The sequence below is a fragment of the Miscanthus floridulus genome, chromosome 9, assembly GCF_019320115.1.
Source record: "Miscanthus floridulus cultivar M001 chromosome 9, ASM1932011v1, whole genome shotgun sequence".
In the NCBI taxonomy this organism is placed as follows: Eukaryota; Viridiplantae; Streptophyta; class Magnoliopsida; order Poales; family Poaceae; genus Miscanthus; species Miscanthus floridulus.
The window spans coordinates 11,696,134-11,710,971 of NC_089588.1; the positions used below are offsets into that span (position 1 = coordinate 11,696,134).

At 50.2% G+C, this 14,838-nt stretch overlaps 1 protein-coding gene across 1 annotated transcript; it reads left to right on the plus strand.

Annotated features, from left to right (window-relative positions):
* Window positions 1–4,666: 4,666 nt before the first annotated feature.
* On the plus strand, window positions 4,667–8,185 carry LOC136483422 (probable leucine-rich repeat receptor-like protein kinase IMK3). The gene is made up of 2 exons (XM_066480490.1): window positions 4,667–6,546; window positions 7,287–8,185. Exons 1-2 carry the CDS (start codon window positions 4,746–4,748, stop codon window positions 7,940–7,942), a joined length of 2,457 nt encoding a protein of 818 aa, XP_066336587.1. The 5' UTR covers window positions 4,667–4,745; the 3' UTR covers window positions 7,943–8,185.
* Window positions 8,186–14,838: the final 6,653 nt, after the last annotated feature.

Genomic DNA, 14,838 nt, shown 5'->3' on the forward strand with positions numbered 1-14,838 from the left:
TCTTGATGATCCTTGGTGTTATTTGCAGCTGCTTTGCGTTTGCTTATATAGACGACTAGAGGCACAAGCTATTTACTCCTCTTTGATCAATCCAATCCTGCCATTTTTATTTGCTCCTATATTATTGATGTCAACTAAGAAGTAATTAATTATATATACCATTATAACAATCTTCATATAGAAACCATAACTTTAGTTTGCATTTAGTACCTGCTATAATATATATGTATATATATTATTTATCTTTACTTAATTGATGCTCACTAATGTTAATGGATTTTTAAATAATTATATCAACTTTTTAATTATTGAACATGACTTTTGGAATTTTAACTTTGGGTTTTTAAATCCGTGAATTAGGTTCACGAATTGTTCAATTGGTTTTGTTAATCGTAATTGCGTTTAAAACATTTTTTTGGACAACAACAACTTTTAAAATATAACGTTAAAGCACAGTGCACCAGTGTGGGAAAAGAATTCCCAGATTATAGAGCAGAGTCAAGTAAAAGCTACTGCTGATATGCTTCTGTAGACATAGGTGATGCTTCCGTCGAGGGCGCGGGGCCTGTCAGGGCCACAGGGCCCATGAGAAGTGGCCACGATAGAAACATCGAGGGCCCTCGTTCTCGCACTCCGATAGTACAGTCGACGCTCGCCTCGATTGTCTGATCGGCCTACGTCTTCGAGGATTAGTAGTCTTGAGCCGTAGATAGGATGGAGGCTTCACCGGACTCAAGAACATGGATCCACAGCCACTAAAGCTAAATCTGAGGACCTGCATCAACTGACGCTGACGGTCAACCCGAACACCAATGGCTATGTTACCACTTCCATGTATGCAGATAAACAAAAGAACAGATTGCAAGAGAATATAGACTTGCACGGACCCACAGAGCAAGAGATGGCCACCACGAGACGGCAACTGAGGCCCAACACCAGAGGGGAGCAACGTCCTCCCCATTTGGACATGGAACCGCCCAGGAAAGGGTAGCCTCCTGCATGGGATACACGTTGCTTTGGCAGGGCCTAGCACTCAGAAGGTGGACCCCATAGCTCAGCAGGCAGGCCCCACCCGCACCGAACAGATCGGAAGCCCCCGAGGAAGCTGCGGACGGCACGGATGCATGAACCCGCAGCAGCGGAAGGCACCACCGTAGTGGTCCCCACTGCGGACGCTGAGGCCGGCGCAACCTCCTCCGCATGGGAGATGCAGCCGACCTCGGCCACCATGGGCGCGGGCGCTGGAGACGAAGAAAGGCCGAGAAGGTGCGCCGATGCACGCGTTCCATGCCTCCGACCTACAGGATCCGCTCGCCCTGGGACACAAGGACCCGAGGCACTCCAGACCCTGCCATCTGCTTCCTTGTCTTGGTGCTGTAGGTGACCTTGTCGGCACTGCTGTGGAAGTTGTTGCTGGCCATGCCTCTACCCTTGCTCGAACCGGAGCGAAGCGGCACCATGCCACCCACACAACCAGGGAGCGGGGGAGGGAGAAGCACTGGAGGAGATAAGGGCTTTATTGAAGAGCTCACCTCATCGGATTGGAAGAGACCCCCGCCGGCCACCACGACCGCGAGCAGTCCGCCCACCTCCAAGACGACGGAGATGAGGAGGATAGAGGTCCTCAGAACACCCATGGAGGGGCCATATTCCACAAGGGAACTTTACAAGGAGGGGAAAGGGGGAACGGGAAGGGGGGACCGGCCCACCTACCCTGTCGCCGGCGAGCTCGCCAGTGAAGAGGGTAGGGGGCTGGCAGCGGAACTCTCACTCAGAGGCTCTCCCACTCAGGGACTCTCAGGCCTAGTACAGTACCGGGCTGGGCTCAAATCGCTCGATCAATTGCGTTTAAAACATTGGAAGCCACAAACATGAATAGCTAGGAGTACTTTTAGTGGACGGTTCTTACTTCTTGCAAACACCATAAAATTTCTCAAAGATCAAAAGGGAAAAGACAAAATGAGATACAAAGAGTTTCATGGGCTGTATTAGCCTGGCTGGCCCTGTGCTGCGGCTGGGTCCTCCAGACTATAGGAAGTTTCAATTCCCACGGCAAAGACGAACATGAGGGTAAGTCAGTATAGGTTCATCGCTAGGAGCCTTTGTATATATAAACTCATTGCTGATTGTTCCTTGCTAAGCTAAGTGTTGTAGATCAATGCATACTTTGCTTCCTCAACAGTACGGGCCTGTTTGGCTCTAGATCTGAGGTCAAAGTTGGAGTTTTTAGGATTAAATAAAGAATTTAAACATTCTTATTTATTCCATAATAAGAATAAAATTACTCAACTAAATATCCTGTGGCTCCACAACTCCAATTCCACAGATTTCCATCTCTCTCACACACACGTACACACACATATATGTAGACACAGGTAGCTCCAAGAAATCCACTGATTTTTGGAATGTAGAGCTCTACTAAACATGGCCTTAGTGACACTCTCTAGTTGAATAAAGCCATCAAAAGATTTTTTTTTTTTTTTTGATGAGTGAAGCCATCAAAAGATGTGGTCGAATGAATGAGAGCACCAATAGCGTTGAACCATGAGGAGGTGAGCTCCATGCAGGGAAATAAACGGAAAGACAAAGGAGCAGTAAACAAAAACTAAACACGAGACAAAGCTAGAAGATGGCGAAAGCCCTTCGATGCCCTTTGATTCTCAAGGTTTGAACTCTGTTAGGCCCTGTTTAGTTTGGGGTGACTAAAGTTTAGTCACCTGCTTTTAGTCACCTTTAGTCCCTAAAATGTAAAAAATGTTGTCTAAAAAGTGACTAAACTGGATTAGTCCATTAGTCCCATGGGGGTGACTAAAGGGGACTAAATGCCCAAAAAGACAGCCACTGCCCCTCTTTATTGCCCCTCCCGTGATCCGGTCCCCGCCTCGACCCCCGACGTGCACCCTCCCCAACGCCTGCGGCGCGCTACCCCACCCCACGGCAGCGGCGTCCCCCACCCCTGCTGGCGCGCTCCCCTACCCCGACGGTGACACGGGGCCCTCCCGCACCCCAACGGCGGCCAAACGACGCCCTCTCCCTACCGATTGCGACGCCGACGAAGCCCCTTCCCGGACGGATCTGGTCGCGACGTCCCTCTCCTCCCTAACTGACGGCGGCAGTGACCCCTTCCCCTACCAGATCCGGCCTCTCGTGCCAGCGGCGACAACTAGCTCCCGAGGCGACGACGGCGGATAGCTGGCTCCGGTGGCGACGATGGCGGCCAGCTCTCACCGTAGAGGCAGCGGCGAGATCCCTTCCCTTGGCCTTTGTTCATCAGCGGACCAAGGAGAGAGAGAGAAAGAGAATATAAGGGTGGGGTGTTCTAGTCTTTTTCAGCAGCTTTAATGACAATTAGTCCATAGAGCCAGACAAGCTAGGACTAAACTTTAGTCCAGAGACTAAATGGAACCAAATAGGGCCTTATACTACGGGTGCCCTGATCTCCGGCCCATAGGGCAGACGAGTTTGTGTCTGGGGTGCTGTTTTCAAGAGTTTTTGGGTCCTTGCGTTGCGGGTGTTTAGTTGTGTGTGTTTGATGGCCAAAATAAAGTTCTGGTGACAGGCTCTAGGAGATTGCTGCGATTGTTACAGAAATTCCCTATTTAGCATTACAAGATAAGGAAACTCCTTTTTTCACACTCAAAATTTCAAATTTGATACTCATATCCATTCAGTCATTTTAATCGTGTGAATAGTAACATATGGATTCTCCCTCCTCCTTTTCTTAAAGGGTAAAGTCCAATTTACAACCTTGAACTCTCGCCAAAGTCCGGATTTCAACCTCGAACTCCGAAACCGGATAACTTTGGCCCTCAAACTCTTGAAACCGTTCAATTTTTAACCCTGGGCTGGTTTTTGGGCGTTTTTGGTGTATGAACAGTAACTTTTGATATTTTTTCAAACCTTTTTTAGAAATGCAACTTAAGAAGCAAGGAAGGGGTACCTAGAGAGCTCTAAAAATCTTGATATTTTGTAGGTTGGTAGGGTGAATAACAAGGATGATAATGGCATAGAACATGCTAAATTTTGTTAAGTAAAATTTGTATTATTGAATTTCAAAAATGGTAAAACTTATATATTCTATGAATTTTTAGGGGATTCAAATGGCAATAAAAAATCTCAAAAAAAATCATATTTGTGCATCATTTGAACTCTAGTTAATTTTGGTATCTTTGTTCAACACATGTTACATGGGCAAAAATTGAGTTGCTTTACAAATTGTTATTATTTGAAATTTAGCTTAAATTTGACATTTATAAAGCAACTCATTTTTTTAATGATGGGTCGCTTGCCTCTGCTCTATGAGCAGTTAGAAAAAAGAAAAAAAGAACAGACGTCGGGTCGCTTGCCTCTGCTCTTGTACAAGGCCAAAACCTGCAGCATAACGGATCACCAAACCTGAGAGTTGCTGATTGGGCCAGTCCAACAGCATTCTTGGCCTGGTTCGGAACTAGCCGTTGAAGAATAAATAATTAAACAGCACTCCAAATCCTCGTGAGTGGCCGACTGCTTCCCTCCGTGCAGGTGATGGTCACTGGCCAGTGGCCCCTACCCACGCTGCCGCCTCCCTTTTCGGCTCATCACTCCCTACTAGCCGTTGGCGCCCATTCCTCCCCTCCTCTCATCTTCTTCCCAGTTCGCTCTTCTCCATTCACTGCAGGCAGAAATCTCTACTGCTCTTCTTCCTCCCTCCTCGTCGCCGAGCTCATTAGCTAGCTTTGCTTCATAATCCTCCAGTAAAACACACCATGCCGCCGGCGCGGAGGCCTCCACCGCGCCTCCCCAACCACAGCATCGCCGCCGCACCCACGCTCCTCCTCCTGCTCCTGCTCCTCCTCTCCCCACCAGCCGCCACCGCCGCGCAGCACCACCGCCACCACACCACAGGCGACGGCTTCGTGATCTCCCAAGCCGACTACCAGGGCCTGCAGGCCATCAAGCACGACCTCTCGGACCCCTACGGCTTCCTGCGCTCCTGGAACGACAGCGGCCTCGCGGCCTGCTCAGGCGCATGGGCAGGCATCAAATGCGTCCTGGGCAGCGTGGTGGCCATCACGCTCCCCTGGCGCGGGCTCGGGGGCACGCTCTCCGCGCGCGGGCTCGGCCAGCTCGTCCGCCTCCGCCGGCTCAGCCTCCACGACAACGCCATCGCGGGGCCCGTCCCGTCCTCGCTCGGCTTCCTCCCGGACCTCCGCGGCCTCTACCTCTTCAACAACCGCTTCTCGGGCGCCCTCCCCGCCTCCATCGCCGCCTGCGTCGCGCTGCAGGCGTTCGACGCCAGCAACAACCGCTTGACCGGCGCAATCCCCGCCGCCGTTGCCAACTCCACCAGGCTCATCCGCCTCAACCTCAGCCGGAACGAGTTTTCTGATATCATCCCCGTGGAGGTCGTCGCCTCCGCGTCGCTCATGTTCCTCGACCTCTCCTACAACAACCTCTCCGGACCCATCCCCGACGCCTTCGCCGGATCCGACAAGTCGCCGTCTTCCACCTCCAAGCTCGTCCTCGAGGATGACGACAGCAGCAGCAACGACAAGGAGGCCATCACCGGGAGCTACCAGCTCGTCTTCCTCAGCCTGGCGCACAACTCCCTCGACGGGCCCATCCCGGAGTCCCTCACCAAGCTCACCAAGCTGCAACAGCTCGACCTCGCCGGCAACATGCTCAACGGCACCATCCCGGCGAAGCTCGCCGCGCTCTCCGACCTAAAAGCGCTCGACCTCTCCGGTAACACTCTCGCCGGCGAGATCCCGCCAGGGCTCGACAACCTCACCGCGACGCTCCAGTCCTTCAACGTCTCCTACAACAACCTCTCCGGCGCGGCGCCGTCCTCGCTGGCGCGCAAGTTCGGGGAGCCCGCGTTCACGGGGAACGTCCTGCTCTGCGGGTACTCTGCCTCCACGCCCTGCCCGGCGTCCCCGTCCCCCGCGCCGGCGTCGCCCGCGGAGGAACCACGCGGGCGCGGAGGCCGGAAGTTCAGCAGGAAGGAGCTCGTGCTCATCGTCGCCGGGATCGTCGTTGGCGTCCTCGTCCTGCTGCTCCTCTGCTGCCTCCTGCTCTGTTTCCTGGGCAGGAACAAGAGGTCTTCCGGCGGTACTGCCGGAACACGGAGCGGGAAGCAGGCGGCCAAGGAGGCTGGAGCTGGCGCTGGCGCTGGTGCCGCCGCGGCCGGGCGCGGCGAGAAGCCAGGGGCCGGTGCGGCGGAGGTGGAGTCCGGCGGCGATGTGGGCGGCAAGCTGGTGCACTTTGATGGGCCGCTGGCGTTCACGGCCGACGACCTGCTGTGCGCCACCGCGGAGATCATGGGGAAGAGCACCTACGGCACGGTGTACAAGGCCACGCTCGAGGACGGCAGCCTGGTGGCCGTCAAGCGCCTCCGGGAGAAGATCACCAAGGGACACAAGGAGTTCGAGGCCGAGGCGGCGGTGCTGGGACGGATCCGCCACCCGAACCTACTCGCGCTCAGGGCCTACTACCTCGGACCAAAGGGGGAGAAGCTACTCGTCTTCGATTACATGCCCAAAGGCAGCCTCCACTCATTCTTGCACGGTCAGATTTCTGCTCTTCTACTCTGTTCATTGTTCAGTACTACTATTGATTTTCTGAATTCTGATATACAGTATGGTTCACAAAATCGTAGTTCATAACTAAATCTTTCAGCTAATGTTAAGCAATTCGTATGAAAAATGCTTGGGACACTGCCAATCGACAGGAAATTTCACCAAGTATTAGGGAATTTGTATGTCAACAGTTCTAGCCTGTTAACTGCTGTCTGCTAGTATGTTTCAGCAAATGCTTGGTCTGAATCTGAATATCTACAGATTCAGTCATTGGAAGACTGACACAACTGTGATTATGCTAGCATTGCTGTTGCTTTTGATTCTAGCTAAAAGAATGAAGTGAGTTTAGACCTCAACGTCCTAAAAATCCTGTCAGTCAGAGGTTCAGAGCACCAGCAGAAAAGTTCAGAGGTTACTTGAAACATGTTGACAATTTTTGTCTCCAGCTAGAAAATTTTCAGCATTCAGTATAAAAAAACTCTGCAACAACTGTTAACTGAAATTCTGAAGTTGGTGCTGAAAACACCTTTCCCGACAAGTGGGCCTGACAACGGATCCTAACAACTGATGAATTAGACATTCTTGTTTGAAAACAGAACAGCTACTCGGCATCATTCAACTTCCTTTTATGATTTCTCAACTCGGCATTCCTTTCATTTCTTCTACTGTGTACTTCGACACTGAAACTGACACTCTGAACTTGATGTCTGCTAATAATGATCTGTACAGCTCGTGCTCCAAACACGCCGGTGGACTGGGCGACGCGGATGACGATCGCCAAGGGCACGGCGCGTGGCCTGGCGTACCTCCACGACGACATGAGCATCGTGCACGGCAACCTGACGGCCAGCAACGTGCTTCTGGACGAGCAGCAGAGCCCCAAGATCTCCGACTTCGGGCTGTCGCGGCTGATGACGACGGCGGCTAACTCGAACGTGCTGGCGGCGGCGGGCGCGCTGGGGTACCGCGCGCCGGAGCTGTCGAAGCTGAAGAAGGCGAGCGCCAAGACGGACGTGTACAGCCTGGGCGTCATCATCCTGGAGCTGCTGACGGGCAAGTCCCCCGCGGACAGCACCAACGGCATGGACCTACCGCAGTGGGTGGCGTCCATCGTCAAGGAGGAGTGGACCAGCGAGGTGTTCGACCTGGAGCTCATGCGCGACGCCGCCGCCGCGGGGACGGCTGGGGACGAGCTCATGGACACGCTCAAGCTCGCGCTGCACTGCGTCGACCCGGCCCCGGCTGTGAGGCCCGAGGCACGCGAGGTGCTGCGGCAGCTCGAGCAGATCAAGCCTGGCCCTGAGGGCGGTGCTGGACCGAGCGAGGAAGCTGGCGCCGCGCATGTTCCGGGGGGTTCGGTTTCTGCCGGAGGAGATGACGAGTAGAGCAGCCACCGCATCATACCAGGCAAAAATTACGAAAAGAGAAGGAATGGTTTAAGTAGAAAGAGAAGTATCTAGGAATTCTTTGATTCTTTGTTCCACCGGGGATTTGATTAGCCACGCCTTCATCATTTCTTGCGTCTCTAGGTAATTTTCAGTTTGTATAGGCAAATATTATTTGCACTAGAATCATCGCTGTAGCAGGCAGCCTACGACGAAAGATGGAAAAAGGAGAATACTACTAGTATTAATAATGCATTTTTTTTCTATCCGATGATTTAGTCTATGTTTCGTTCCATTTAGTTCTGCACTAAAGTTTAGTTCGACTCTGTTTGGTTCTATGCACTAAAGGTCATGGAAGCTACTGTACAAAGACCTAAATACCCTTCTTATCTTATTCTTCCCCTCTCCCACCCCGACCCAGCGGCCACACAGCACGTGGCAGCGCCCTCACTCACCCTCAGCGGCTCCGTCCCCCGCCCCGGCCCGGCGACGACCACCCCCACCTCGGCGGCTACCTTCCCCAGGGCGGGCGCTCCCTCCCCCACCCCCGACGCGCAGCCATGGCAGCCTCCCCCACCTCGGCGTCCTCTGGATCTAGCGACCCTGGCGGCCTTCCCCACTCCGGCGGCTCCCTCCCACGCGGCGGCGAGGTGACATTCGCGCTCGCCTCCCTCACGACGTGGTGGGCCGGTTCGGCCGCAAGCACGGCGTCGCGGTCGGCGAGCCCGCCGACGGCATCCCCGAGCCGCGTGCGGGCGTCGGTGCAGTGCGCGAGCGTCGGGGGTGTCGGTGTGGTACGCGAGCAGAGGGGCAGGGGGACCTGGATTGTAACATCCTAGATGTTAAGCAATTAATAAAACTCTGATCTTGATCATCAATAAGAATAATCACCAAGCATCATGGCATAAATGCATCTCATGTTTCAATTATACCATGTATATATTGCATGTGTTGTGATGTGATTCCATGAAATGTTATAAAAAACATCACTTAAGATATTTTGTGAATTTATATTTTCAAAAATGTTTAAGTACTTGAAAATATGCCTTAATAAACTTTGGGGTACAAAGAGTGTCGTTAACACTAGTGCCAAAGTTGGGGTATGATCTCAAGTCAAACATGTTTAAATTTGATTCTCAAGATTGAATTTAACACTGTTTTCCATACTTAACTACTTTGGCTAAGTGTTGGAAAACAGTAAGAAAGTTCAGTTTTGGGAGAATTAATAAATGAATTTTCATAAATAAAAGTTGTACAATTTTGGTTCTATTAGTTGGTACAAAGTTTGTACTTTAAAATGGTGCTATTGGTTGAAGTGTTTGATTGATGGTTAATCACTAATTAATTACCCAAACATAGCTAATCACATCTGTTTTTGAACTCTGAAACTGAATCTCAATTTGAGTTTAGGTTACCTGTTTTTGAAACTCTCGATCCCTCAAACCTTTGATCTTTTGATGTCGGCCTTTTAAACAAAGTTGGAGATCTCTTTAAGTTTCACAAGTGATAGTAATGAAGTTCTTCGAGTTGCTGTTTGGAATCGAGAGAAAGAGGGAGATGAAGATGGAAATTCAGCCTGCTACAGTGACAGGCAGCAGCAGCTAGCCTGCTCGACGTCGCCGTGCGCCATTTCGCCGCCTCCACGCCGCTTCTCGTCCCTGGACGCGCGTCCATCCGCGTGGCCGAGCTCGCGCAGCCGCTAGAACGCCCAGACACTTCGCCCTCGTCCTTTTAAAAGCTTCAGCGCCGGCGCCGTCCATTCTTTTCCCTCTCGGCACCGCCAACGAACATTCCAGTACGCCGGCCAAGTTCATCGTCGTTGATCAATCTCCGTCCAATTGCTCTCTGCAGAGGCTTCTCCACATCCTTGCGCTTCTGCTGAGCCCGCTCGCGCCGTCCAATTTCGTCGGCGTCAGCCGCAAGCCATCTTCTTCCTCGCGGCCGTCCGCCAGCGCCGTCGTGAGCTCCTCACCGTGGCCAGAGCTCTCGGGTGCATATCTCACCCTCTCCTTGGATGCTATGAACTCGTATTGATTCCGTGATAGTGATCGGCGCTTCCATTTTACCGCTACCGTGCAGGACACGCCGAAACGCCGCCGCGACGCCGGTTCACGCCTCCGCGTCCGCTCTCACCATCGGCAACCATCTCTGCGTCTCCTCTGATCCAACCATGTATCCGAGAAAGGTCGTGGTGAGCTACTGGTGCTAATCGTGCCCTTAGTTGAATCTCTACCGTGCCCTAGTGGCCGGAGCACCGCAGCGCTGCCGCGCTCTGCGCCGCCATGCCGCCATAGCAGCGGGCAAGCTCGAACCGAGCCCTAATCCGTTCAATTAGTACCATAGAGGTGTGCGCGAGGTCATCCAGAGCATGTAGGTGTCGGTTTCGTCGCCGGCGAGAACCCGCCGGTCAAAGGCCGTGCGTCCACGGTCGCACGCGGGAGTACTGTGCCGATGACCGGGCCCCGCTGGTCAGTGATTGTGGCTGGCTCGAGCTGAGTGAAAAAGAGATTTTTGCCCTTTTCGAATTTCAGAAAATGTTAAATTGTGCTGATTCTTGTTTAATTCATAATTAATTATAGAAGTGTGATAAAATTATGAAACATTTTGTGTAGCTTTGTTATGAAATACTCTATCCATTAAAAATATGAGTTAGCCATTTTCAGTAGTTTTCCTATGCTAAAAAAATTACATATTTTAATAGAAAAATGCTATATGTATGATTTTTGTAGGACAAAATAATAATCCTTTAATTATGAAACTTTTTCTATAAATTCCATGTGCTAATACCTGTCTCCACAAAACGTTTGGTATTATTTTGATATTTCTAACTTGCTTAATTAATTTAAGCGTGTTTAAATACCTTTTTCATGATTAAATAAATACTAAAATGAGGTAGAAAAATGAGTAAATGATTTTTGTAACTTTTAATTAAAGAATGAAGTCACTGGAACACCAAAACATCTATTGTTCCTTGGAAGATCAATATCTTTCTAATAACAAATAATGACTTGCTTTGAGAAATAAATTAAACACTGTTTAATACAAACCCTAGTTATTTTGCGAAGGAAAGTTGTACTCAAGTTTGTTAATCTTGTTTGATTTTATCCATGCACTTGTATGCATCTTTCATGCATCATGTTTATTATCATAATGTCAAGCATGCATCCTTTATTACGTGTAGTGAACGAAAGTGAGGAAGTTATTGTTGATCAAGTTCTAGAGGGGGAGCATCCACCAGTGGAGGTTGGGTTTGACATCTGTGGTTCATCAGAGGAACCTAACATATTTACTAACCAAGGCAAGCCCCGGAGCATCCAACCTTTCCTTGTTGTTTACAAATACTTTTATGACTTGAGTCCTATAATATGTGCAATAAGTAATAGGAAATGGTTGAATACCAATTGTTGCATGTGTACCTTGATATTCTGAATACTTATCCTTGTCACCCTTTTATTAATGATAGACTAGTAGTGCTTAGCCATGCTTAGCTCATAAGAGTCGAGTGATGAGTTTATCATTCGCAAAGGTTCTTCACTCAGGAAATGTCTTGAAAGTGGAATATAAAAATAGATGGAAATGGAGACCGAACGGGACATGGGATATGTTTTTGGTGGTTAAGCCGACAAGGTTGCCTGGTCATGCTTGTCCCGTCTGTGTTGATTAAGGACCGTCCGTTGTAGGTTTGTATGTGTTCGAGACTTTGCAGTACTAGCCACATACTCTGGTAAGCCTGGTACCTTGGCTATTTCATTATGCGAATTGATAACACACACTGGAAGTGGAGAGATGACGAGAGTAGCATGTACCCACCCTGCGATACCATCAAGGACGGCGTAGGGCGGTGGAGTGCTGTGCTCTCGGGTGGTGCGATCCAGTTCATGTTTTGGAGGATCCATGGGAAAGGTTGATATATGTAGGTCTAGGACCTGCATATGTCGTGTGGTTAAGAATCCCCAGCTGGGTTTAATCGGTTCGAATCGTCGTTGCTCCTCGGTTATGGAGACTCGATCCTCTGCCCTGCATCGTAGTTAATCAATGGAACATGATTACTTATGGTAATGAGATGAGATGTTAAATGAAGTGATTGATTTAGATCAGGTGCAAATTGGATACTATCAATGAATTAATGTCAAGTTAAAATGTTGAAAGTAAGGATCCACAAGTAGCACGTTTTTATGCAAAAGCTATTCTTGATTCTTGCTAAACCCTTTTGTATCCCTTAAGCCTGCATATCCTTGGAGTCTTTTCTTTTAGTTGGGTAAGTCTTGTTGAGTATCCTCAAGTACTCAGGGTATGTTAATCCTGTTGCAGGTGAACACCAGTAGCCGATAGACTTTTATCCATGTTGTATGTCGGTTCTGGAAGATGATAGCCAACAGTAAACGTGTTGTACTCTCATCCTTGGTCAGGATGATATCTATATATTGAATAAGATAATGTTAGTCATGTTATCTTACTTACTATGAAAAGGTAAAACTTATGGTTCGTAAGAATTGAATAAATGGTCTGTAAACTTATTGTTTGTAATACTTCCGCTATTTAACTCTGATGTAATATTTTTGTATCAACTGTTGCAATACTACAATCGCCCTGTTTGGATACTCTAGCTCGGCTAGAGGTTAGAGCTAGTTTCTAGCTTTAGACTAGCCCTGAACTAACTCTAGCCCAAGAGATGTTTGGATGCAAAGGTTAGATTAACAATAAATATAATTTTCTAATTATTTGGCTCATTTAAACCGTCTTTGCAGCTGGATTTGGTGTGGCAGGTTCTTGTGTGGCCTCCTCCCGCACACTGACCTGCGGGCGCTGGAGAACCACTTGGAGGCGCGAAATCCGCCGTCCACACGTTCTACCAAACACAAGCAAATTGCAGCCGCGCAGCGCTATCAGAAAACGCCCCCTGCAGCGTCTCAGGCATGGAAGGGGGCCCCGCGAACCGTTGGAAAGCAACTGCAGCCTTCACGGCTCCTGTCTGTCACTCTAGTCTGTAGCGGCATGAACCACACATGCTTACATTGTTCTGGCAGCCCGAGGAGCAGCCCGTGTGTGCCCGGCAACGCGAGGTGAAAACTATGAACCCAACGGATTTCTGGTCACTCGGCTAGGACGGCCGGTCACTACGAAAAAGCGTCGCGAAGGCGTCCGTTGGTGCGCTCGGCGTGGGAAGCGATGGGGGGATGGGAGTCGCGAGGATCCGGTGCGGTGGAGTAATAAAAAAATAAGAGTTTCCAGTGGGCCCCACCAGAACTAGCCCAAATAATCACCTCTTTTGGGGGATGGTTTTTTGGGGTGGGCTAGTTGCAAATAACCCACTCTAGCCCTCCTGTTTGGATACTTTTAAGCTAGTTGAGCTCAAACTAGCACAAACTAACTCTAGCCCCTGGATCCAAACAGGACCAATGTCTTCTGTAATGATCCTGATCAAATGAGAAAAGTGGATGATTCGGGGTTCCCCGAGGACACGTGACGGACTACTGAAATTATCTGGTTCCCGTGCACAGCACGTAAGACAATGACATGTGTACGTGGGCCCGTATAATTTGGCGGTCTTTTACAACCTGGAGTGCATTAATGATGGGCAAGGGGTGTCTTTTGGCTGGTTTAGTCCCCTTATTCACCCCCTTAGGGCCTGTTCGGCCGGTATTAAAGCTGGCTGATAAGCCGACAGAAACTGTTTTGTTATGAGAGAAAAATACTATACATTCTAGCTGATAAACCGGCTGATAAGTTCAAGCGAACAGGCCCTAAGAGACTAGAGGACTAAACCAGTGTAGTCACTTTTTAGGTTCCCTATTTAGCAATTTAGTGACTAAAATGGACAAAAACCAGGTGACTAAACTAAACTTAGTCACTTGGAACCAATCAGGGCCTTACTTGTCTGGCCATGGATGAGGGTGGTGATGGATCAGCATGAGTAGCTTCTGAACTTGCCACTGTCAGATTGACTGTTACAGGTTATATTAGTACTGAGTTTGTGTCATGTGACTGTGAGATCACATGAACAACAAGGCTAATCAACTGAAGATTCGAGTGAATGTGCGTGTAAACATTTCACTGCAACACAGTCCGGTTCAGTCAGATGCAAACAACACCAGCAACTTCTGAAAAATGTAACTGCATGTGTCAGCATATGTTCACATTTAAAAAAAAAAAGGTTACAGAATTGACGCATTGGGTGGGGATTGAAAATAAATACTAAAAATCAAGCATATACCCGCGAGGTGCTGAGGGCTGCGGCAGATCCAGAAGATCAGGCCCGCCCGACCCCAAGGGCGGTGCTGGGCCGACCAAGGAATAAATCTGGACAAAAATAACCGAGAACCAAGAACCGAACCGAAATAACCGGAACCGAAACCGAAGTAACCGAAACCGAAATATTTGGTTCCAGATTCGGTTCTAGGTTCCGAAGAACCGAAATTACTACGGTTATTTCGGTTCTAGTGCTCGGTTAACCAAAATAACCGAACTAATCCCCTCCTCGCTGAGTCGCTGGTCGCTGCCCCGCCTGCCCCACGCCCTTCACATCCCACCCTGCCTGGCCGCCTGCCCCTAAATCCTAATGACCTAATCCCTCCCCAGTCGCCACTCCCAATCCCGCCGCCGCCGCTCCCCACTCCCCTCCTCGGCTCCTCGCTACCCCGCCGGCCGCCGCTCCCCACTCCCCTCCTCGGCTCTCCTCGCTACCCCGCCGGCCGCCGCTCCCCACTCCCTTCCTCGGCTCCTCGCTACCCCGCCATCCGCCGCTCCCCACTCCCCTCCTCGGCTCCTCGCTACCCCGTCGGCCGTCGCTCCCCACTCCCCTCCTCGGCTCCTCGCTACCCCGCCAGCCACCGCTCCCCACTCCCCTCCTCGGCTCCTCGCTACCTCGTCGCTGCCCCCAATCCCGCCGCTCCCCA